The following is a 23169-nucleotide window of genomic DNA, read 5'->3' on the forward strand; positions in this document are numbered from 1 at the left end:
TGCGAGGTAACGAAGGGTGCCAGTGCGTCTGCAGGACTGGATGGTGTGTAGGGCACAGTGGGTGGCTTACAAAACACACTTTTTTGTGGGCGCTCGCTGGTAGAAATGATGCTCAGACTGGGTTATGCAAGACGTTAGTCACTGTGGCATGATTCACGTCTTTTATTCTCTCATCTCGCTCCCCACTCGGAGACTCGCTTTCTGTTTTATATCTGTTTCCACTGAGGCTCCATGAGCCCTCTTTATGGATTTAGTTTTTTTTTACTGTAGGTAGAAAAACATTATTCTGGGTCAAGTAGGACTCATGGAGAGTCGTAGACTGTATAAAAACCTATGACGATAAAAGCTTTCAAAAAAATAATGAAAATAAAGCCAAAATATCTTGACTGGCCCCTGGTGGCTGGATGAAACAGAGGCAAAGAGTCCTGACGCTTTCCCATGTTAGCGTAGAAGAAACTAAAAATGCAAGAATTCAGTTTCAGCCTTGACTTCCCAGTTAAAGGTTCTGTCATTTTTAATAATTTTTGTCTTCATCCCAGTCTTCCACGCATGTCGTGTCGCTGAGGTTTAGCATAGTTGTTTTATGGTTGAGATACACCTGTAATAGCATTCCAACTCATAGTTTGTCCATGCAAGTGTCTGCATGCTCTCCACTGATGTTTATAACATGTGGGGCTCTAACTTCGCTGACTGCGCCGAATCCGCCCGCTGTCAGCGGAGGGCAGAGTGCGCCGTCGGCGGATAAAGTCAACGGGGCGTGTCCAGAAAATTGTCCCAATTTCGTGAACCAGGCGCAGTCACGCCTCCATCCCGCCCACCGGCGCAGGTGGCGCAAGAGAGAGGAGAGAAAGTGGGTTTAACCCAGCTGAGCGCAATTTGACCAATCAAATGAACACCTCTCCTTTTTTTCAAAGAAGGACACTGCTACATTAACATGATGAAATACATTTTATTTCCTGGCCTCAATACTAAACCATAGTGAAGCAACAATGTATATGACTGCATTTTGAAATAAATAATCTCTTGTAGAGCTTGGGGAGCCAGACAAATGAAATAAAAATGCAGACACCCTGCATTTAGCGGCTACATACAGACTTTGTAGGGAAAGGGAAAATCTGTTTTTATTTGTGTGCATCATAACTCTTAAAGATACATTTGGGAAAGCACAAAGAATTACAGGTGCCAATCACTCAGCGCAGCTGCACAGCGGAGCTGGGTGAGTCTACTTAGGACTGCTGGTTCAGTTGTCATCAGATCGATGTCCTCTGAAATGATTCCCTGTAATTCCTATCACACACATGGCATTCCGGCCATCCCAGACGAAGGATAATCATTTATGAGAGAATGGTGGCGACATCTGCTATCTGCTCCGTCCTCCACTCTGCTTCACGTGTTGCCAGCATTCTTACCCCCCTCCAAAGGCCACTATGGTCAGCCAGGCTGTCATATGCAGTGTTTTTGCGCAGGAGCACACCAACAGGTTGCTTTTCTGTAATCTAATGCATTAGAAATTAAGGTAAAGAAACAAAATATTAAATCAAGTGGATCAGCAAAACGTCTGCCTCATATCTGCTTTATTAATGCCTAAAATCAGGTTTTAAAATGTATTGAACTTTTTACAGTGCGCATTTGCGCAGCGTACCTCTCATTCACACTCCGCGCACTCGTTTCCCTGATACACACGCACACACACGCCAACACACAAAATAGTTGTATTATTAACTGTCAATAATAATCAAGAACATATTAAAATTAGTAAAATAAGTCTCCCCGGTTGCGCACCAGGACGGACACCTTCCCACACCGACCCGTCCTCACCCTGCTCATTTTATTCTGGGACTGCAGGCTCAACAGGACAAAGGTATTTATTCAGAAAATATGTTCGTTCTAAAATTAATTTTTGGAAACGAAAAATACATGGTTTGCTGTACTTTAATGGAGGATATAATATTTTACCTGAATCTGTAACTGGCACATCTGGAGACGCTGCAGTGCCCCTGCTGTCAATACCGTGTTCACTGTTGTGCTCAGATTTATTACATTAGTTTAAATAATAATAATAATAATAATAATAATAATTTTACACCATTTTATGTTATTATTATTTAGTTGTAAACTGACAGCAGCCTACAGTAATTCTCTACCTGGAGGTGACGCGTGAGCGCTTCCATGCGCCACTGCAGGTTCTACGCTGGACTGTACAGCAGCTGGAGGTCGGTCGGGTATTTTTGGGGCAGCAGCATTATATTTGTTTCGCTGTTTGTCCCGCGACTGTTCTGACTCTGATTCAGAACATTCCTCCTCTTCACTCCAGTCAAGATCGCTGATGTCCGACACGTCTCCGCCATCCGATTCCCCCTCACTGACCTCCTGTATCATTGCTAAAGCTTCTTCCACCTTATATCTCTTATTTATGCCTGTTTTTACTATCTTTCTTTTGGGATTTGCTTGATATTTTTGGTCATCTGTCTGATTGTCTGCTGTCAGAGCTAGCTCTCTGTTCAGATGCACGCATGAACCAAAACAAATCAATCACAGAAGAAAAAAAAGCCCCGTGAAGTGCATCATTTTAATCAGTCTAATAATAATAATAATAATAATAATAATAATAATAATAATAATAATAATAATAATAATAATAATAATTAATAAATAAATAAATAAATAATAAGTCTCACAGACCACTGTTGGCCTTTGGAGGTATAAATGCTTTGTAATATTATCTGTGTTATTGTTAGGACTTTATTTGCTTCAGAAAAACATACAAGACACATATTTAGGAAAAGTCAAAGAATTAGAGGACAGGGGAATTATTTTTAACAGATTTATTTGAATTCTAAAAACCCAAATGGTCTGTCAGATTGTCTTGGATGTTCTAGTGCTAAAGAAGATAATAAAAACAATTATGTGGTTCATGAGTGATTGTGTGTATCTTTCATGACACTGACAAGCTGTCAGTGTCATTAGATCCTCCGCTCCCCAGCCTGCTCACACCTTCTGCACGAAACTATCACTGCGCCCAGCTGATTCTGTCGACCCCTCCCCCTGGTGCGCCGCCACGCCCATCTCGGCGCAAGTGCAGCGGACCTGCCAGACACCCTCTTCTGCGCCTGTCGAAAATAGGAATGCGCTGCCTCCGCCGCTGATCATCGCCAAGTTGCGCCGTCAAATTAGAGCCCGTGGTGTGTGTGTGTGTGTGTGTGTGTGGTTTCATTACAAAAACAAACAGGTTGTCTCCTGGCATGTCTCCGACATTGTTTTGAGTGCTTCGAATGTTTTCCTGTAGACAATGTTTTCAGAATGTTGCCATGTAAACGCTAAAAAAATTCTGAAACTAAATTGCAAAAATGACACATTTTCACTGGAAACGTTGTGTAAATGGGGAATTAATATATTGGCCATGCAGTCAATGGACTCTTCACAGAAGTGTGTGTTCAACCTAAAATTCAGAGACGCTGGCAGAGCAGAAAGACAAAAGAGCCACAGGCTTTTTGTTTTTTGTCAGTCTTTAAATTTTTTTGTTTTGAGTTTGTGCAGATCCTATAAATACGGATTAAAGTTAGTTCTGGTTAGTCCTTAATCTGATTGTGACCAGACAAGGCAGAACGTTTGCATCCCTGTAAATAGTTGTGCCGAATGATTCGTTTACACAGCAGTGTATTCTATGTGTTTTGTTTACATGACAGCGGTGCTCAGGGCCTCTGAAAATGCCACTTTTTGATTCAGTCCATCCAAATGTCCATGTACTCCCATTGATAATGTTGATATCCAGTCTGCTCTCATTTTAAGAACCAACAGCAGTGCCAGCGGGTATCCTGGTGCTAACTGTATCATTTTCAGTGATTTTGCTGTATAAACGTGAAACTTTTTTAAAACGAGAATCCATAAATCCACACAATCTCGCTTGAAACAGGGTCCAAAACTACAGCAGAATATTACTGCGCACGAGTTTTACAGCAGTATTCAGTTCCTGTTTATCACTGGCAAAGCGAGGGGAGTTCTAGTTATGTGTAATTTTATGACTTGTTATTTCCGTCACTGGCGATCACACTTTCGCCGCCTTTTTTTTTTCTCTCTCTCTTTTCAGCTGGTCGACCTTCGCAGCCTAAGCATGTACATCGTGTGCTGCTCGGCTTGCCTGGAGCTGAACATCGTCTCCACACACTCAGACTGTCTTTGCGCCTCCCACGCCTTCGCTCGCGCTGCGTATCACCTCATGTGGATGCACATGACCAAACGCACCTCTTGTTCTGTCTGTATTTATGAAGAACATGCGGCGCTCCTGCAGTCCGGCCGCAGCTATGGATTTAGCCCGGCGCAGGCGGCGTGCAAGGTCCTGTTCTCTGCACAAACAGTCCTTCACGTTACAGTGAATAGTCGGTGGAGGCAGTCGGCCTTTTTTTCTCACTTTCCTCAGCAACTCAGAGACAACAGCGATCGTCAAACCATCTGTAAAGTGACCACATTCTGGTGGCGACTGGGGAATAAACAGGACTCAGGATCTACCCACTTGTCTCATTTTTGCTTTTAGCTGGCTTATCTAAAATGATGTCAAAAACTTGGCTGTTTTATTCTGAAAAGTTAAAAATTCACCTTCTTTTCTTCCTATCCTAATATCATCAATTCCATCCGAGGATCCAGAGTGTTGGGTTTCATTTACAAGTTTAAATGACTTTTATCAGTTGTAACTATACCGATGGACTGCTACAAACAAAGGATTCACATTTCTAACCAGTTTGAAGCCATGAGGATGGTGCAGTGAGATCCTCCCACTGTCCCTGCATTCATGCAGAAGATGCAGCATCAGCAGAATAAAATGACAATAAGGATATGATAAATAACAGGATCCCATCAGTTTGGTGCTGATTTAATGAAAGTAGCATTAATTGTGACTTACTGCACCTTAAATGTCTCTCCTTCAAATCCCAGCAGATTTGTGGAGTATATTTCAAGTTAATTTTAATTTCATTGGCCTCTATATCATGAAATTGGCCTCAGACCTTCAGTGTTCAGCTCACCTCACTTCACCTCCCGCCGTCCCTCCCCTTCCCTCCCTTCCTCATCCCATCTCTGCGCCTTACGTAACGGGTGCGACCGCGGCGTTGCGCGGAGCTGACAGGCCGTCTGAATGAGGAGAGGTGGAAGTCTCATGAATGAACAGGCAGCCATTCTTAATCACCGTCTGCCTGCAACCTCTCCATCTTCATCCCGGTCTTTCCTCTCCCGCTCTCTCTTCCTGTCTAAAACCCCTCAGATCGGGGCTACGGCAGCATCTGCTGGCCGCTGTTACCGTGCAGATTATATGCTGTAATCCTGGATGCGTGCGCACATGCACGGCCAGCCCGCAGAGGACCGGATCGTTCTGGCTGCCTTCCATCGTGGCAACAGCGCGCGGCTTATGATGATGGCTTCAGAGCTCATTCAGGGAAACGGCAGCTGGATGAAAGAGAAGAGTGGGGGCGGGGGGTGGGAGAAGTCTGAATGGGAGGGGAAAGCATGGCGTCATCGGAGGAGCGCTCATTCAGGAGTAAAGGGAAGACGGAGAGCTACAGACGGGTCAGAGCAGCGGCCAGCTGTAGCAGAAAACCTCAGAGGCTCATGTTTATGAAGGCAGCACGTGGACAGGGAGGGAGGGGAGCAAGACAGAAACGATGGGGTTACTTCTCCATCCCATCATGCTCCTGCTGTGTCGCAGCTGCAGAAAATGCTGGAATCCAAATCATGATGTGACGCAGTAGGGAAGCTCCGCACTGGCTTGATGCCGTCAGACGGGATGGAGGACTCAAACGCTGACCAGGATTCAAGGAAAGGCAGTTTTATTTTAGGGAAACAAAATCTAAGAAAATAACAAAAGAGGTTCCTAAAATTAATCCCGTGGAGAAAATCAGCAGGAGACAATTATGAGGACGGAGACAATTCAGGATACACACCAGGGTTTCCTGACAGGTCAGAGACAGAGATAAACTAAGACACTGACAAGGACAACAGGACCAAAGAACCACAGAGATGACAATAAAGTAAAACAACAATCAGAATCAGAAACAGGTTTTATGTCAAGTACAGTAGCCTCTACGAGGACTTTGTTTTGGTGGAGGTGCACACAGACAAAGAAGAAAAAGATTTAGGAAGGCACAAGTAAATAGAGGCAATTAAGAGATAAATAAATAACACAATAGCAATAATGATTATAATAAATATGGTGAGGATTTACAGAATCAACATAATTTACAAGAATTACAAAAATTACAAAGGTCAAAGGTATTTAGAGTGATGTTTATGGGGCTGAAGATTGACTAAAACTAAGTGAAACTGCAGAAACGAAGCGAATTCAGGGGAAATGAGACAGGAGTGGGATATCGCTACAGGATGAGGAGTTTTTGAATGATTTAGAATGATCAGAACATAAAACCGAGCAATACAGAACACAAGGTGCAGGATTAGGTTTAACCCTTACTCTAACCCTCACATGTAGAAGAATATAACTTTATGACAATAATGAACAACATGTGATTAATCACATCTTAGAAAACTGCATGCAAATAATTGAATGACTGAATGAATCAGTCCATTTTTAAAATCTATCGTCTTCTGCTTTGTCAGTGTTTAATCATTTATCACAAAACAGACTGAATGCTGGACTAATTGTCCCAATATGTGACTTTTAATATGTGTTCTGGGAGAAAGCTGGAGTACCTGAAGAAGAAAATGAACCACTGAGAAACAGAACCAACCATGGGTCCCATTAGAGAACGTCTGGCATGGCGGCGGAATCACAGCATCAAGTGTGATTAACAGTGAAATGTTCCTTCTGGCTGCTGAAGAGGTGGAGTATGATTTTTATTTACAACGGATAAAGCTCAACCTAAATCATACCAACGTTACTGTCCATCCTGACAATAAAATGTTTCTTTTGTTATTTTATTGACTGAAACTCTTTTCTCAGTTCGGACTCTGTGGAACTTTCAATTCTTGATAAAGATTTGAAGTTTAATGATATTTGAGATCTAATATACTTCAACATTTTGGTAAATTGGCCCATTTAGCGCAATTCCTTAGTCATTTCGAACAGCATAGGCTACTTACTTTCTTTGTGAGGACGAGCTGTTGTTTATTCAGAGGTGAGTCAGGGAAGGTTTTCGGGACGAACACAATGGAAGTGGATGGTATTTTTGTTCCCCTCGTCAAACTCATCAAATACAAAATCCAACAACCCCAAAACACTTTGGTGGACACGTTTTAATCCGCACATTCACTACGCTGTGGAACACCAACAAATAATGTTGTAGCGCTACGACACTGAAGCAAATACTGGGAACTACTTTTTCTTTTGAAATCACTACGCCCAGACGCCATGTTTAGTAAGTAGTTCCGTCTTAGCGATCTTCACATAAACAACTCAATCTGGTAATTTTGCATTAATATTTCACAACGTAGTGAATGTGTGGATTATAGCGTGTCCACCAAAGTGTTTTGGGGTTGTTGGATTGTGTATTTGATGAGTTTGACGAGGGGGAACAAAAATACCATTCACTTCCATTGTGTCCGTCCCGAAAACCTTCCCCGACTCACCTCTGAATAAACAACAGCTCGCCCTCACAAAAAAGTAAGTATGCTGTTCAAAATGACTAAGGAATTGCGCTAAATGGGCCAATTTGCCAAAATGTTGAAGTATCCCTTTAAAGTGTCTTGAAAGAGTCTTTTAGAAAGAAAAACTGTCTACATTTGAGCATTTATATTTACATTTAGATGAACACAATAGAGGCAACCAGACATGCAAATTTAAAAAATTGTAAGTCAGATTAAAAGAGTCATTTAATGTCTTTGTCTAATCTGATTTATGTTGGATGTCATTTTATGGAATCGCTTCTGAAGGCAGAAAACTTTGCCAGTGTTCATGTTTGTACAGTGTCATTGACTGAATGACTAGACACCTTTCATCCTTTTGTACCTTTCAGGGCTCCATGGATGTGAAAACAATCGAGATCTTTTGAAATGAACTTCCTGTGAAGTCCTCAGAGAGACTTTAATGTCTTGGCTTGCATGCATCTTGAAAAAAAAAAGTTTGGAATAAAACAAGCTGGAGGTTGTTTCTCAGGATCTGTAATCTGTGATAATAATCAAGCCTTGTTGTGCTCTCACTTCTGTCGCACATGTCCGATGTTTTGGGAGTGAGTGCAGATTGACCGTGCTGTTCTAGTGTGAGGATGTTCCGCAAAATGGGCTTCAAAGTGCTTTTTAAAGGGCCTCCCAGCGCATCGGTTGATTAGTGTTTTGCTGTCTATTGCTTACAAATCTCTTCTGAGGTTGCATTGCTCCCCACTGTTGCTGTTGATGGTGGAGGAAATTGGAGTTTACACTCATTTGCCTCATTCGCCAGGTCACTCAGTGGAAGCTAATGCCTGCTAAATGCTTAAAACACGGCTGTGAAGTGGGTCAGTCGAACTCGGAGCGGCCTCGGGTCATTGTTGTTGACCATAGGCTCAGTCACACACACGCACACCCACACACACACACACACACACACACATACACACTTAGCAAAAAAACAGTATTGGAGGTCAGCGCAGGAGTCAGGAAGTGTTCCTGTGTGTCTGTGTGGGGAAATTGATTGTTCCCAATGGTCCCTGTGTTTGCTTGCGTCAGTATTGAGCTTAAAAATCAAAAGGTGCGATGGGCAGCTTTTGAATATGTGGTTACATAAAATAAGAATACAGTCTAACAAAACAACCAGAGTGACGACGAGGAAGGAACGACCGGATTTAGTCCCAGTGGTGGAGACGTCTCAGGAGAAAGGCCGGTTCCTGGCTGAGTGTGTGTCCTTGTTTCACCTGAGAACACACCGCATTGTGACGCTGAAATGATGGCCAAGTATCAGGAGAGCAGCTTTGGAATGATTGTGCTTGGGCTATATGTTATAATTATAATTAAGGATGCTCCGATACTGATTTCATGTGTGTGGTTTCTTTACAAGAACAATCAATGGTGCCGACTCTGTACTTATCATATTTCTATTCTGTAGTGAAGCTGAGCTTGAGGGTAAAACCAAGCTTGGGCTAAAGACCAGGTTTAATGTATGGTATGTAAATGAATGTCAGTTAATGCTATAATTTAGATTAGTAGATTTATGAGGGTCACACTCCTCCAAGTCTGTTCTACCTTTCTGGAGCCACTTAGCCTCTTTTTAGGGTTTAATGGGCTTTTTTTATGGTTATCTTTACAAATAACTTCTCTTTAGCTTGTCACGAAGGACGTTCCTGAGAACAATGTCTCTGTTGACTGAATAAACATTTTGAATAAGGTGAGTTGACTCATCTCATCAGACGGTGGGTGACAGTCGAGTGTCTCTTTTAACCAACAGGTACGGGGAAGCAGTGCTTCAACATTCACGGACATTTCCAGATTTTCAGCCTGATGACTGTTACAGAGTTCAGCTGTGCAGTTTTATATCCCAACACACACGCCACACAGAATGCCCGTGTATCACGGCCAGGCCTGTTTTTAACAATATCACAGAGCTTGAAATAGAATTCAGTGAAAGGCCTATTTAATTAAGAAGTCGAAAGACTGAAATAGCCTTCTTGGCTACATTTCTATTCCATCAGTAGTTGTATTTGGGAAATTTTAATCCAGTTTCAATAACACCATTGTCTGCTGAGTCATTGCCCAAAGGTTGTTGTTTACTTTCTATTTTGAAAATGGTTTTAAATAGTCGAACTAACCTCATTCTGACTCTGTGACGCAAGCCATAATTTATAAATCATCCCACGCATGTCTCACCCATAGATTGTTTAATTAGGACCTTACAGCAGGGAAACCTTTATAATCGATGGAAAACAGAGCTCGCCTCATTAAATTAATTCTTCAGCTCTGCTGTTCCCACTCATTGTGTGAGCTCTCAGCAGTGATCACAACCCGAAGCACACTGAGGCGTAATCCACTGATCCGTCTCATTTTTTTTTTTTTAGTGGATAGTTTGTGCTACAGTTGCTCCACTTTGACTTAAACTTCCATGAGCCGCCCTTTATGTTCTACACTGACCAATGAGTCATGACTGAACCGTCTTGTTTTGAGTTTGCTCTTTCTTGGCCCGCTGTCAGTAGTTGCCGTCTACTACAAATGGACTATTATTGAAGGAAATTGATGGATTATTGATAAAACAAAATGTGGATTGTTCTGATCAGGATGTGATTGGTAAACGTGCACGTGTGACATTTCAACCGATCTTCAGCCACTGAAATAGTTCATTCTGCAAATATTTCTGATCATGCAACAGGTTTAGTTACTCGAATGAAAGGAAAATATATTTAGCAATATACTCCTTGATATGGATTGCAATATATTGCAAAATATACAAATTGCTGATTTCAATATATTGTAAGACTGGAAAATTTTAGATATTAAATCTCATATATAGGAATATATTGCTCTCCATACAACATGACCCTTTTTTTAAAATAAAGAGAAAGAAAAGACGTTGCCAGGTTAACACAACTTGAGCAACACGCATGTACAGAATATAACAAACGCGTTTATTCAGGTAGTCAGCTGATATGTCAACACAGCGCTGCAGCAGGGAAACACCGGCAGGTTGAGTCCTCACACCGCGGCTCTCAGCAGTACTGCGCCCAGAGCGCATGGAGCACCTGAAGTGTCCAGATCCTGGCCAACACTGAGCTGCAGACGCTCACAAATAAGTAAAGTCATGATGAGTAGTGTGTGACGTTTATATGAAAATGCAGCTTAATTAAAGATGCTGTTAAAACTAGACATGCTGCTGTATTATTATGAAAACTCCATGGAACCTTCAGAGCCTTGAAAGTCTGACAAGTGATGAAATGTCTGGGATGAATCTGGCTTCAGTTCTCTGCCTCATCATCCGTGCAGTCGGCTTCTCCTGTGTTCAAAACCTGCGAATGCCAGGGTTAAAGGTGGCGTGGTGGTGCTCGATGTTGGCATTAGAAGAGGTGTACACCACTTTCAGGCCCCAGTTTGAGCGTAAGCAACATTTATAAATAAGGCCCTTATCTTATCTTGGGATGCTCTGGTCTTGGTCTTGACTTGGTCTCTACCAATTAAATTCTTGGTCTTGATTTGGTCTCAGCCCCTCATAGTCTTGGTATTGACTCATTCTTGGACCCTTAAAGTCTTGGTCTCGTCTTGGTTTTCAGCGATCTTCAAGTCTTGAATCTTGTCTTGGGAGGCTCTGGTCCTGGTCCTGACTCAGTATTGGCCCCCTAAAGTCTTGATCTAGTCTTGGGATGCTCTGGTCTTGGTCTTTACTCAGTCTCGACCCCTCATAGTCTTGGTATTGACTGATTCTGGGCTCCTTAAACTTTTGGTCTTGTCTTGGTTTTTGGACGCTGTGGTCTTGGTCTTGACTTGGTCTAAGACTAGGTGACCATGACTACCAGACCCTCTGTGTGAGTTTGGATTTTACTGTTTTTGAGTTTGAAATTCATATGTTCTTTCAGAACTTTCATCAATTCACTCTAACTCCTGGTAATCACAGACCTTCTTGTTAGGATAGGCTTAGGTAGTTATTGTGAAACGTTTGCAGGTAAGTGATTGGTTGTCTCTGATGGGTTCATGACCTCTGCAGGGAATTCAGAAAGTTGATATAGAAGATGGACAGAAATTTAGCAAACAATTCTAATATTACTAAACTTTCATCGGGAGTCAAAAAGACATTTTGATTCCTACTAGACTATTCGGGCTTGTTGAACCTCATAAAATTTGCAGAGAGTCTCTTTTCTCACTAATTGTATTTACAGTGCTGGAAAAAAAAAAAGCACCATGCTTATAGCTGTAAATGATGATGTTCTGTCAGTCTGAGACACTGAATGTTCAGACATGATTCTGGTCTATTATTCCAACACTCACTGTGCCACTGAGCACTCAGTTCAGAGAATGTTTGATTTTTATGTTAGACTGCACTGCCACCGTGTGGGGAACATGAGACAAGCCTGGTTTGTGTCAGTAATCTGCAGACCTGCCTGCAGTGCTCAGTCTTTTTGTTTTAGGGTTACTCTTCACGACTTTATAGACACTCCACTGTGGCACTGAGAAGTTTTCACTATTTCACTACTGACTGTCAGAGTAAATCTGCTTCATGTTTGGTGCTGCTGTGCAGCAGGGAGCGACAGTATTCTTGCATTGTTGAGAGTTTCTGTATTGCTGTTTCTCTGCAGCCGCTGAGTCTTTTTCTCTGTTTTGTGGTCATTCTCTCTTTGTAGCTGCAGCCGAGTTTCCTCTTCTTCTCAGACAGCTTGGTGACTTCGACTGTTCAGATCTTTCCACCATCGTCACACACCCATCAACACACACACCCATCACTGACACCACTGAGTATTACTGACAGCCACGTCCCATTCATGGAATTCTCTGAGGGTCAAAGAGAAGTTCAGTTAAAACATTTTGTTCTTTGTGATATTCAGTGTCTCCACAGTTTTTTCTCATGGTTTTAAGTCAGGTAATGACATGTCCTTCACTTCAGACCTGTCCCGAGATCTATATGACCTATTCACAAATGTTATTGTTTTAAAGTACACACAGAGTTTATGAAGTCAAACAGTATGAAGTCACTGTTTCATTCATTCTTTTTCTTTTCTTATTTATTTATTTATTTATTTATTTATTTATTTATTTATTTATTTATTTATTTATTTATCTATTTTTAATTCCAAGTAGATTTCATTGCCTGAGCCTAAATCAAAAGTACCTGTGTTCATTCTAATGGAGACTGAATCCACAAGCTAGAAACAAAAGCCACACAGACACAAAAATTATGGACACTGAAATTTTACAAAATGTAAACATGTGCAATCTGGATTATGTTAAGCATTTTTTTCTAGATGATGTAAAGTATTAAAAAAACGCACTAAAACAACTATGGAAGTGAAGCCTCTTTAGTCCAGTTCCATTTGTTACCCCCGTCAGACACAGTGACCCTGTGATTGTTTTGTGGGTGTTTTGCAGTTCTGTTTCCACAGGTACTTAATGCACAGAGTTTATATTATATAAAATATATTACAGTTTTTGCACTTCCAAGTCCCTAATACCAGACATTCTCTCTCACAGGAATTGATTTACATACAGTTCTTTGCATTTTCATGCTTAAACATGAAGAAACATGCAGTCAGTGTTACAGGCTGGTTTCATTTCCTCAAGAAAAAAGAAATGGCTGGTGGAAATACTGTTTGGCTTCTAACTTTAGTGATCCACCAGCCACAGTGCAAGTTGATCCAAAGGTGAAGCCTGCTGCAGAGCCCGGTGTTTCACCGTTGCTATTTTGGCAGGACAACACTCAGCAGTCAGGAACAGTGACAGTCGTTTTGTGTGTTTTTCTCATAACAGTATGAGTGAAGTCAAAACAGCGCATCAGCCAAGGAACCTGTCAGGACAGTGAGGTTACCGATGACGCTATTTTTCGATTGCAGAGTGCTTAAACTGTTTCCAAAAATAACAATAATGAATGTTTATGTGACAGTTGTGGGATTGTCTCTTGGTTTTTCGTTTCTTAGAAGTCTATTTAGACCTTTCACTGCAAAGAAACACTCCAGAGACTCTTTCCACACATGGAAGGCTAACAGGCAGAGCGAGCAATGGCATTTCTCTCAAGCCCAGACATGAAAGCCTCAGAGGAGGCGGAGCTCAGAGATGGTCACTTCAGTGTAACATCTTCGGTAGATGTTTACAGTCAGCTGGATCGTCCTGTGACACATAATGCAGCGGAAACCGTGAAAGTTGTGTGTTAAGTGTTACATTCAAACTCTCACTCCAATATCACAAGTCTGTCCATTCATCAGGACTGTGAGCAGAGGCGGGATGAACCCTGGACAGGTCCACGGACCATCCCAGAGACTCATGACGAATACTCTCCAAGTCTCCTATTAACCTCAAGGAAGATGCTAAATCAAAAAGGAAATTAATTATGTTACTGTTACTGTGTTCCCCTCCTTCATCCTCCATGCCTCCTTTTTCTCTTGGTGCAGATTTTTTAATTTTAATTTTAATTCTTTTGACTGAAGAATGCTGCGACCAAAACCACTGTCCCACAGTTTCTTATGATTTCTGCAACTATTTCAACTGGAAAGTGATAACTTAAAGTCATTTTAAGAGGTATAACATCTGTTTATGTTTAAAAACATAAGTCAGCTTTAAATTTATTTATGTCACAATTATGTTACTAATAAGTTGAAAGCATTTACATTACAGTAAAATTTTTCCAGTGGGGTGAAAATGTTGGAGAGTCAGGCTGAAGGAAACAAAACAAAACAAAAAAAAAAGAGAATGTGATTTTAAAGAGACAATGGACAACTTTAAAGCTGAATGTATTTTTTTCCTTTTTTTTGGGTGAAAAACCAGCAAGTGAAAGTTTGAAACTTGTCGACCTGCAGACAGGTTTTGATACTGTAAACCATAAAATATTACTGAGGAAACTGGAGAAATATGAGTGGCAGAGTGCACTCTTGGCTCCAAAGTTATTTACAGAGTAAACAACAGTTTGTACAAATCAGAGCTATCTTCTATGGAGTGCCTCAGGGCTCTGTGATTGGTCCCAAGCTGTTCAAAGTCACTGATATGCTGAAGTTTGTTTTTTTTTTTACTGTTTTTTTTCTTTGAGAAATCTGAATGAATTTTTGAATAGTGTTGAAAAGGAGCCGAGAATACTCTTAGTTTGGTTTGATATTCAAGTCTGTTTTCATTCTTTCTTTCTTTCTTGCAAATAACTTGGCAAACACTATGTTATCATTTCACATATATGACAAAATAAATTCATTCAGCCATTCAAACTATGCAAACTGAAATGACACTAGACCATGAACCACCCCAAGGTGGAGAGTAAACCCAAAGAGTTTATTAAAGGAACTCATTTATACAAAATGTAAAAAAATCTACATATTTGGTAAAGGTGAAGAAAAAAAAACCTTCTGAAGGAGTCAGACGTATATCTACCCGTCGTGTCTGGGCCGTGATCTCTCATAGAGAACGAACCTGATTCGTGCTCATAGGTTAACATTAGCTGTGACAGCAGCACATGCTGATCACTTGTTTGCTTATAAGCCAGGGTTAAACCCATCACATGGTCCATGGTTCATCAAGGCCTGGAAGTGAAGATCACATCCATTATTTTCACATCAGTCACTGCTAATCTTTAACCAGTTCAACTGTTGTGGTAACACAGTGTGACATTCTTCATTTATGCTGTGTTTAGTGTGTGTGTACAGTATCCGGATCTGCCAGCTTTCCGTCTGACCCAAACAGACCGGCCGGTCCATCACCACGTCACTGGAGACATTCAGTGCGACACTGCTGAGAACGGTGAGTCGAGAGGTTGAAGGTACAAAGGATCTTTTCAGAGCAACCACGGCCATGTCCAATCTGTTCAGGCACCTGCAGTCATGATTCTGAACAGAAGATTTGCGAAACGATAAGCTTTAAGTCAGAGTCCAGATAAATGCGAGTCTGACACTGAAGTAGCGACAAACAGCAGAGTTTCAGGGAAAATCGGTGTGAGTCATTGCTGTGGCCTCTGGGGTCTTTGTTGATTTCAGATGTTCAAACTCATCAAACTGCAGAAAACTTAGTTTGCACTTTCAAAGACAGGGAAAGTGAGGACCTTGGCCCAGGAGGCTCTTTGTGCTGATGGAGCTGCATGAACACAGTGATAAAAAGGACCGTCAATGGGTGGCCATTTACACCCAGAAACAGTGAAAGCCTCTGATCAGGAGTGATTCTCACTTCATTCAGCCTTTCTAAACTCACAGTTCATATATCTTCTTTGCTCTACATGGCGTCGTACATGCACACCGTTCTCAGTTGAAAGGACTCTATTTGACTATCATTTGGACACTGAGACCATCCATGCTGCTTTAGCACCTTTCCCTACAACGTTTAGTCCCTTTCTATTCAACTAATCTTCTTTGATCCAACTCCATGAATCTCCTTCTGTGGTTTACCAACCTTGTGGAGCAATTGTGGAGTCAGCGGTCTCCTTGGTGATTACAGCAGTGCATACGGAATCTGAATCAGAGCAAGAAAACCAGTGAGTTTATCTAAAAACCGTACGAAGTAAAGAGACTCATGATATCGTGAACGGACCGCGGAGAAGAGGACACGGGTGAAATAAGACGAGCACCTGAAACCACAGACCAGATATGAGGGAGCACGGAAAGCCACAGCATGAACCAGACGGGATCAGAAATCCCCGGCAGTGGGTTTATTCTGTAAAACGACCATCTTTTGTGAATCTGTAGTGGTTTCTGTTTAATGCATTCCTGTTTCACTCGGAAATAGAGGTGATTCTCGTGGTTGGTGTGATTACAGAAGAGGCTTTGTGGTGTGTTCCCCGTGAGCTGCCGTGATTTTATGATTAAACTTGAGTTTGTATAGTGAACAAGCAAATTACTGTATAAGAATTGTAAGAGTTGGTTGAATAAAACCTGTATCTTTTTGTACTGGGGTCCTTTTACACCCCGGGGAAGAAGCCAACCCAGCAATGGAACAGCTGAAGAAGGCCATTGTTGAAAATAGGATTAATAGAGTTCAGATGCACACGAAAAGGACGATGGACCAGAAGCCATGCAGAAACAAGAGCGCAATCCACCATAAGCATATTAAGGTGGGTTCACAAGTCAGTCATGGGGCCAGTATGAGGAGGCCAAGGCAGCTTCATTGATCCCAGGGGGAAATTCTTTAAACCAGTGGATGGAGCTTCCACCCACTGGGAGCAGTTTGGGGTTTGGAGCAGAGTCTTGCTCAAGGACACTTTGACGTGTGGACAGGGGGGGATGGGGAATCGAACCTCTGATCTTTTGTTTGAAAGATGACCACTCTACCACCTGAGCCACACCCACCCAGAGACACCTGTTGTGACTTCATGCTGTGAAATACCAACCCCCATTTCAGTTCATGGATAGACGGATGGATGTATGGATGAACGGATGGATGGATGAATTACAGCACCAGTCTGGTCCAACAGCCACCTCCCTCACCCTGGGGAACCTTTTGACAATGACGCTCTCATGACAGGACTTCCAAATCTGAAACAACCCTGCGGTGAATCCATTTCACATTCTCTCAGCCAGTTAAAGGCTTTTCCATTTGACATGGAGGGATCGTCTGGCTTCTTATAGTGTTGGTGTTTGTTTTCGCAAACACAGCGTCTCCAGATTTTGGTCATGCACGGTAATGTAAAGGAGGAGCGTGGGCCTGCTCGGGTCAGCTGAGGATTCCATCGTAGGGAAGTTTTTTGCAAAGATTTACAAAGGCTGAATTTGGATTTTTCACATCATGCCAGCTTTATGCTTTAACAGATCACTCATGAAATTGATGATTGTGCACAGCATTTCACTTTAGACAATATACAAGCAGGTGAAAGAAAAAACATGATAATTTACCTCTGTCATGACGAGATTCAGCGATGTTGTTATGCCAGCTTTGTGAAATGCTTCTCCAGTCTGTGTCATCATCCACAGGGCATGATGGGTCACTGGGTGTTTTGACCAGACTGAAATGAAGCAGATCATATGCCCTCGTTTTAATGGTCACCAGATTGCATCTGCATCTGACACTAATGGAAGATATTTTACAGATATAGAAGATGCCCCTTTGTTGATGTCATTGAAATGAGAAAAGATTTTCGAATGGTGCCCATTACTTGGAGACTTGTAGGAACAGCGGAGACGCATCATATCAAACACACTTTCATGACATTTATTTATTTATTTATTTATTTATTCAGTTTCAAATTTCCTATAATGTTAGTATGACCTATTTTGTAATTTGCTTTTATGCTTCTGTGCTCAACTAACCTCCAAAATACACAGATTTGCAGCTGAACAAGTGTAATTTAATTAATCTTAAGTGTTATTTTAACAACCAAGAAGTAAGGTTTTGCTGCTCTCCTTCCATTCCATTTAGCAATGAATAAATAAAACAAATGTCCCCACCCCGAAACAGCCAAACACCTAAAGCACAAACTGACACCTACAGATACGTATTTATTTGAAATGAGATGAAACAATTATAAATTGGGATTGAGTGTGACTACAGCAAAAACTGAGTGTACATAGGATGGTATATTCTAAGGAACTCTCAGCCCCACTACCTGTAAAATAAATGATGGTGTGTGAACAGCTGCGGCCCAAAGCTTCAGAAGCAGAAACAAATCGATTCTTAGCCATGAATCTGAGTGAAGTGGGACCATACTGAACCATACAGGCAGTCTTTGTCTGGGAGAAAGGTATGGAGCTAAAAATGAACCTCTGGAGGGTTCAGGCATGAGGAAACAGTGCTGCTGGTACTCAACACCCCTTTTGATCATGGCGACTTCATGCCACGAGAACAAAAAGGATAGAAAAACTCATCCTGGTTTATTTGGCTACGAATCGATTCTAGAACCAAACAAAAGCCGACTCAATCTGAGCTAATCAAACCTAAATAGGACAATTTTCTCAAGATTGAACGTCTGTAACTCTGCCTCCAGAAAGTTGTTCTGGATTTAACAGATGAGTTCAAAAACCTTGGATTTCAATCCTCTTCCTCACACCTGTCCTTCGGCTCCCTGAGTGTTTCAGGAGTTACTGAAAGACCGATGCCTGATATCTAAAAATGGCTGTATCTAGAGGGACAATCACACAGTGCCTGGAGAAAATCCATGCATTGGGAGAACATGCAAATTGAAGACGCAAAAGCTTAGAATCAGGAGTATTCCAGCTCTGTGATCACATTTCTCAATGCCAGTGGTTAGAAGGCATGCAGCATCTTAAGAAAACTGTGTTAAACGTATTTTCAAGAAGCCTGGAACCAGATCTTCAAACTGAGTGGATGTGAATAAAGCATAATAAAAAGTTGGCAATATCAGAAATGTCAAGTATCTTGTGTGTGCGATGGTAACAAGGCGCTCATTGTAGTGAACACCAGAAGACCTCCTGGTGCCTCTTCACACATTTCCTCACCTCAGAGCCTCAGTGTAGATGAGCATGACAAATGAGAGATTCATGTGACAAACGTGCTCGTCTCTCCTCAACAGATCCGCCGTCACACAACAGCGGGCACATGACAGTAGGACGGAGTGAGTAAAGCTCACACTCCCCGAGCGGCAGAGCAGAGACCTCTCAGCGCTCAGAGAGGAGATTACTTTATGAACTCAGCCTCTGCTCTCTCTGCCACTGGCCACACTTGAGTTTCCCGGGTGACCTGAGCCAGTTTTTCCACATTGTCCCCTGAGCATCTGCGGAGAGCTGGAAGTTTGCTCGCATCTCGCACGTTTGTGGGAATCACCTTGGCTTGAGTGAAGAATGCATCTGAGCACCGAGGAGAAGGTTGAGCTGGGACTCGGGGAGCAGGGGACGGTCAATCCCGCTTTTGGGGTGAGTCAAATCTTATTTTCTCTTTTTTTAGGAGTTGTGAAACCAATAGTATCAAGAAAACACACTTTCACAATTAAAGCTGAGTGAAGAGAAGTACAGTGTGATTTTCTGACACTGCAGCATTAGGAGCTAACTGTAAGCCATGGAGGAATGTGAAACGACCAGAGGCTGCACGTGTTCCACAACTAACGGGATTTTTCAGCAGAACACATTTTAAAACAAGAGAAATCTATCAGTGTCAAGTTAAAAGTATTCATCTAACGACCCCCCTAAAAAAAAAGTAGATAAAGACACGTTAAAGTGCTGGCCTGCTTGTTGTTGTAAAAAAGCCATCAGGCGCTGAGGGGTGCACAAGTGTACACAGCTGAGGTTCATGTTCAGCTCGCTTTCCTCCCCATGCCAAGAACGTGAAGCGCTGTGAGAACACAAAACAAGACGACCCACAGATGGATGAACAAAACGTCTCGTGATTCAGGATTATATAAATCCTGACATGAGTATATACAAGCTCGACAAAACCCTTCATCTAAGATTACAATGAAACATGTTGTAGAATTATATGATAGCCTCATTTTTCTTTGTCTTTGAAATTGGAATACAAGTTGTAACTTTTTAAAATATCACAAGGAATCCCAAGATGTGGGACAATATTCAGGATAGTTGCTGAACAGTTGCTGTTTGTACCAGAAAGGAATCTTCCTGATAAATCACATTTAGTGGTCATAGCAAGTTGGCTAGTGGTATGTTGTATTTTGTTTGTGTGTTTATCTGATCATTATACTTTTAGGACAGTATAGTAGGCTATAGTGAATATTTTTAAGTTCATGTAGTTTCTTCTAGTTAAACTGGCTCTACCTGGTTGATTTATTCACTTACCTTTGTTGTTTCCTGACTTTAAATTTAGTAAATGTAACTTTGCCAAACGTGAAATTATTGTGGATGCACGACGATATTGGCACAACATCGGCATCTGCCGATAAACACTAAAAGGTTAGACATCTGCATTAAACACTGATGGTTGTATCCTGGTTTCCTTTCGTGTCTATGTCAGGTGTTGACAAGCTGTGGCTCTTCAGTGCCTCTGTATTGCCTCTATGAAGCTATTTATCTTTTACTTCTAATTGTATTTGTGTACCTGGCTTATCTGTACAAAGGTTCTCCAGGCCAACATTGCAAAAAAAACCCTAAAACTGCTAACATTGCTATTATAAAAGGGGAGAGGAAAAAAATAGCCAAAATGTCTGAAATAATTCATAATAGGTTTTTCATATTATCATGGCGAAGTAAAAGATGGAAGCTATCTGACCAAACGAGACACATGTGAGATAATAATGTAAAGTCCGTCAGATGTCTTTGAATAGAAAACTGATTCCAGAAAATGAGGACACATGCCTTCACCACCGACACGTGTCTTCATGTCATTTCTCTTTCAGTCACGTTTCTCTCTCCTTCTCTGTATGACCCGCTGTACAGCGAGATGAACCTTCAGCTTCTCTCCGGCCTGTTTTCCCTCTTTGTGAATGGACACAAGACATTTAGGGACACCTGATACATAACTGGAGCTCCTTCGAGCTACACAAGGGAGCCTTTGTTTGTTTTTATTTTATGATCAAGGAGTCAGGTAGTCCTTGTCCATTTAGGGTTTCTGATGACAGGATAACCTGACAGGATTGTCCCAAAGCTGAAACCAAACTCAGCTAAAATGTGTCTTTGTTGTGGTACCTTGGCATCATTTTAGTTTATGTCTACCAGTTTTGACTTGGGTTTCTGAGGCTGATAGTTTTCATGTGGAGTCAGTACGATGTGGACATTACACAGACATTTAAACAGTAGCGGCGTTTCGTAAAAGTTGCGTTTTCCTTCGTTTCCATGCATTTGGAGCATTTTAGATGCAGTAGATGGAGAGATCACATAGGGGGTCTGTTTCAGAATGTCACTTTACAGATACCACTCTCCATGTCCTTCACAGTTCATAGCCTCTTTTTCCAAACCACAATACAGCCTGTTGATGTCTGTCAGTGGATTTCAAATGGGAATGATCTCCTATAAACACTCAAACCACAACCCACAATCATGACACTTCTGCCCCTGCCTCCTTATTAGTCTGGCTCCTCCAGCAGCTCATTAGCTCCGGGATCCCTCCTGGAGTTTACTATGTATAGACTTTCCTCAGACAGCTTACTGCAATCACCTATACTCTAATTTCTTTCTCTATATGACAATAAAAATGTACTTTGAACTTACTGGCATCATGATCAACATCAGATAGCTTTATGTTTTATAAAAGTTGGAAAATTTCATTTAATTCATATTTTGATGAGTGTTACTGCTACATCTCAATCAAACCAGACAACCAAATTCAATTGTAGAAATACCTGATTTCTTTGAACCCGGTTGTCTGGCTTAACCATCAGTGGCCCACAAGTCCAAATGCGGTCCTGAGGACAACCGTGGCTCTGTCACCTGAGGACACCCCTCACATTAAAAAGAAAAAGCAAAAAACAAACCTCCTACTCCTTTTTGGGCAGTATTTTGTTTTTGTTTTTTTTGTATTCTGTGCTTGTTTTTGAATTTTAGCTTATTGTTTGAAACAATTAAATTCATTCATTTGGTAAAAAGAAAGGACACCTACTAAAAGTTCTCCCATCACTGAGGTGCAGATTGGGACAGCATTGTATTAAATTAGATTAGAATAGATTCAACTTCATTGTCTTTACACATGTACAACTACAAGGTAACGAAATACAGTTTGGTATCTAATCAGAAGTGCAATCGGCAGCAAGTGCTGTATGTTCACAGGATGTCGGTGTTTGGCGAATCATGGCAATTTGCGGTGGAATTACTATTCCAAAAATTACAGACATGCCACATTCATAAAGGACTGAAATTACTCCATAATTACTTCAAATCATCACAGGTCCTGAGGAAATTCTGTTCAGGGCTTTAGGCTGATGTGGCCGAATGCCTCCACCTGCAGGACATCCAGGCCCCCGCCTGTCTCAGGACCATGGGGAAACGCTCTCCTCATCCTCCTCCAACCAGCAGCTTTGGTGAAGTGTGAAGACTTAATGTGTTAACCAAATTATCAGTAGACTGGGTGAGACGAGAATAGACGTGGTTCCAGCCGGCGAGCTTTCAGCCGAGCTTCACCTTACACGTAGTGTTTTGGCACAAAATTGCCACTGTGCCAAGCAGCATCTGTTGACACCTCACCCTGGTCTGTTGCCACGCCCATCTTGGCACAATCAGAGGTGACTGGTTGACAAATATACTAATTTTGGCTTTGCACATGTTGCGATTGTGTGTTGCAATGATGAATGCACGACCTGTGCCACCGTTCGTCACCCTGCACTCCGCCAAAAAAATAGAGCCCTAAATCTCATTGGGGTCACCAGTTTGGTTGTGTATTCAGGTTTGATAAAAATAACCCCAGAGGATGCTTTTTTTGGTCTAAGCTGATGTTTTGATGCCTTGTCAAGATGAAAGTACCGTTACAGGTCAAGGACTCTTCAACACCACGCAGGATGAGAACAGTAAAGATCTGAACCCTGGAGAACGGGTTCCACCAAACCTGGTTTTCACAGCGCCTCTTTTGATGGTGCCACAGAGTAGGTCAAGTTGTCATGTATTTCCGCTGACTAAATTTGTGGGAAATACCTAAAGACCCTTACTGAACCTGGATCACTTCTTCGGTACGGGTTCCACAGGAAGGAGCTACAACACGGCCGTCAGCAGACTGGTTGTAACAACCGTCACTCTGGTCAAACCTACCCTGTTTAAACAGTTCTTCAGTTGG

The 23169-nt window shown here is 41.8% G+C and overlaps 1 protein-coding gene across 1 annotated transcript in view; it reads left to right on the plus strand.

Annotated features, from left to right (window-relative positions):
* Positions 1-19301: 19301 nt before the first annotated feature.
* Positions 19302-23169, plus strand: part of LOC115391525 (solute carrier family 23 member 2) — a 54458-nt gene continuing 50590 nt past the window's right edge. The window contains exon 1 of the mRNA XM_030095797.1: positions 19302-19373. Within this exon, the coding sequence (XP_029951657.1) occupies positions 19302-19373 (72 nt within the window). The remainder of the gene's footprint in view (positions 19374-23169) is intronic.

Source organism: Salarias fasciatus, chromosome 7 (assembly GCF_902148845.1).
Source record: "Salarias fasciatus chromosome 7, fSalaFa1.1, whole genome shotgun sequence".
Lineage (NCBI taxonomy): Eukaryota > Metazoa > Chordata > Actinopteri > Blenniiformes > Blenniidae > Salarias > Salarias fasciatus.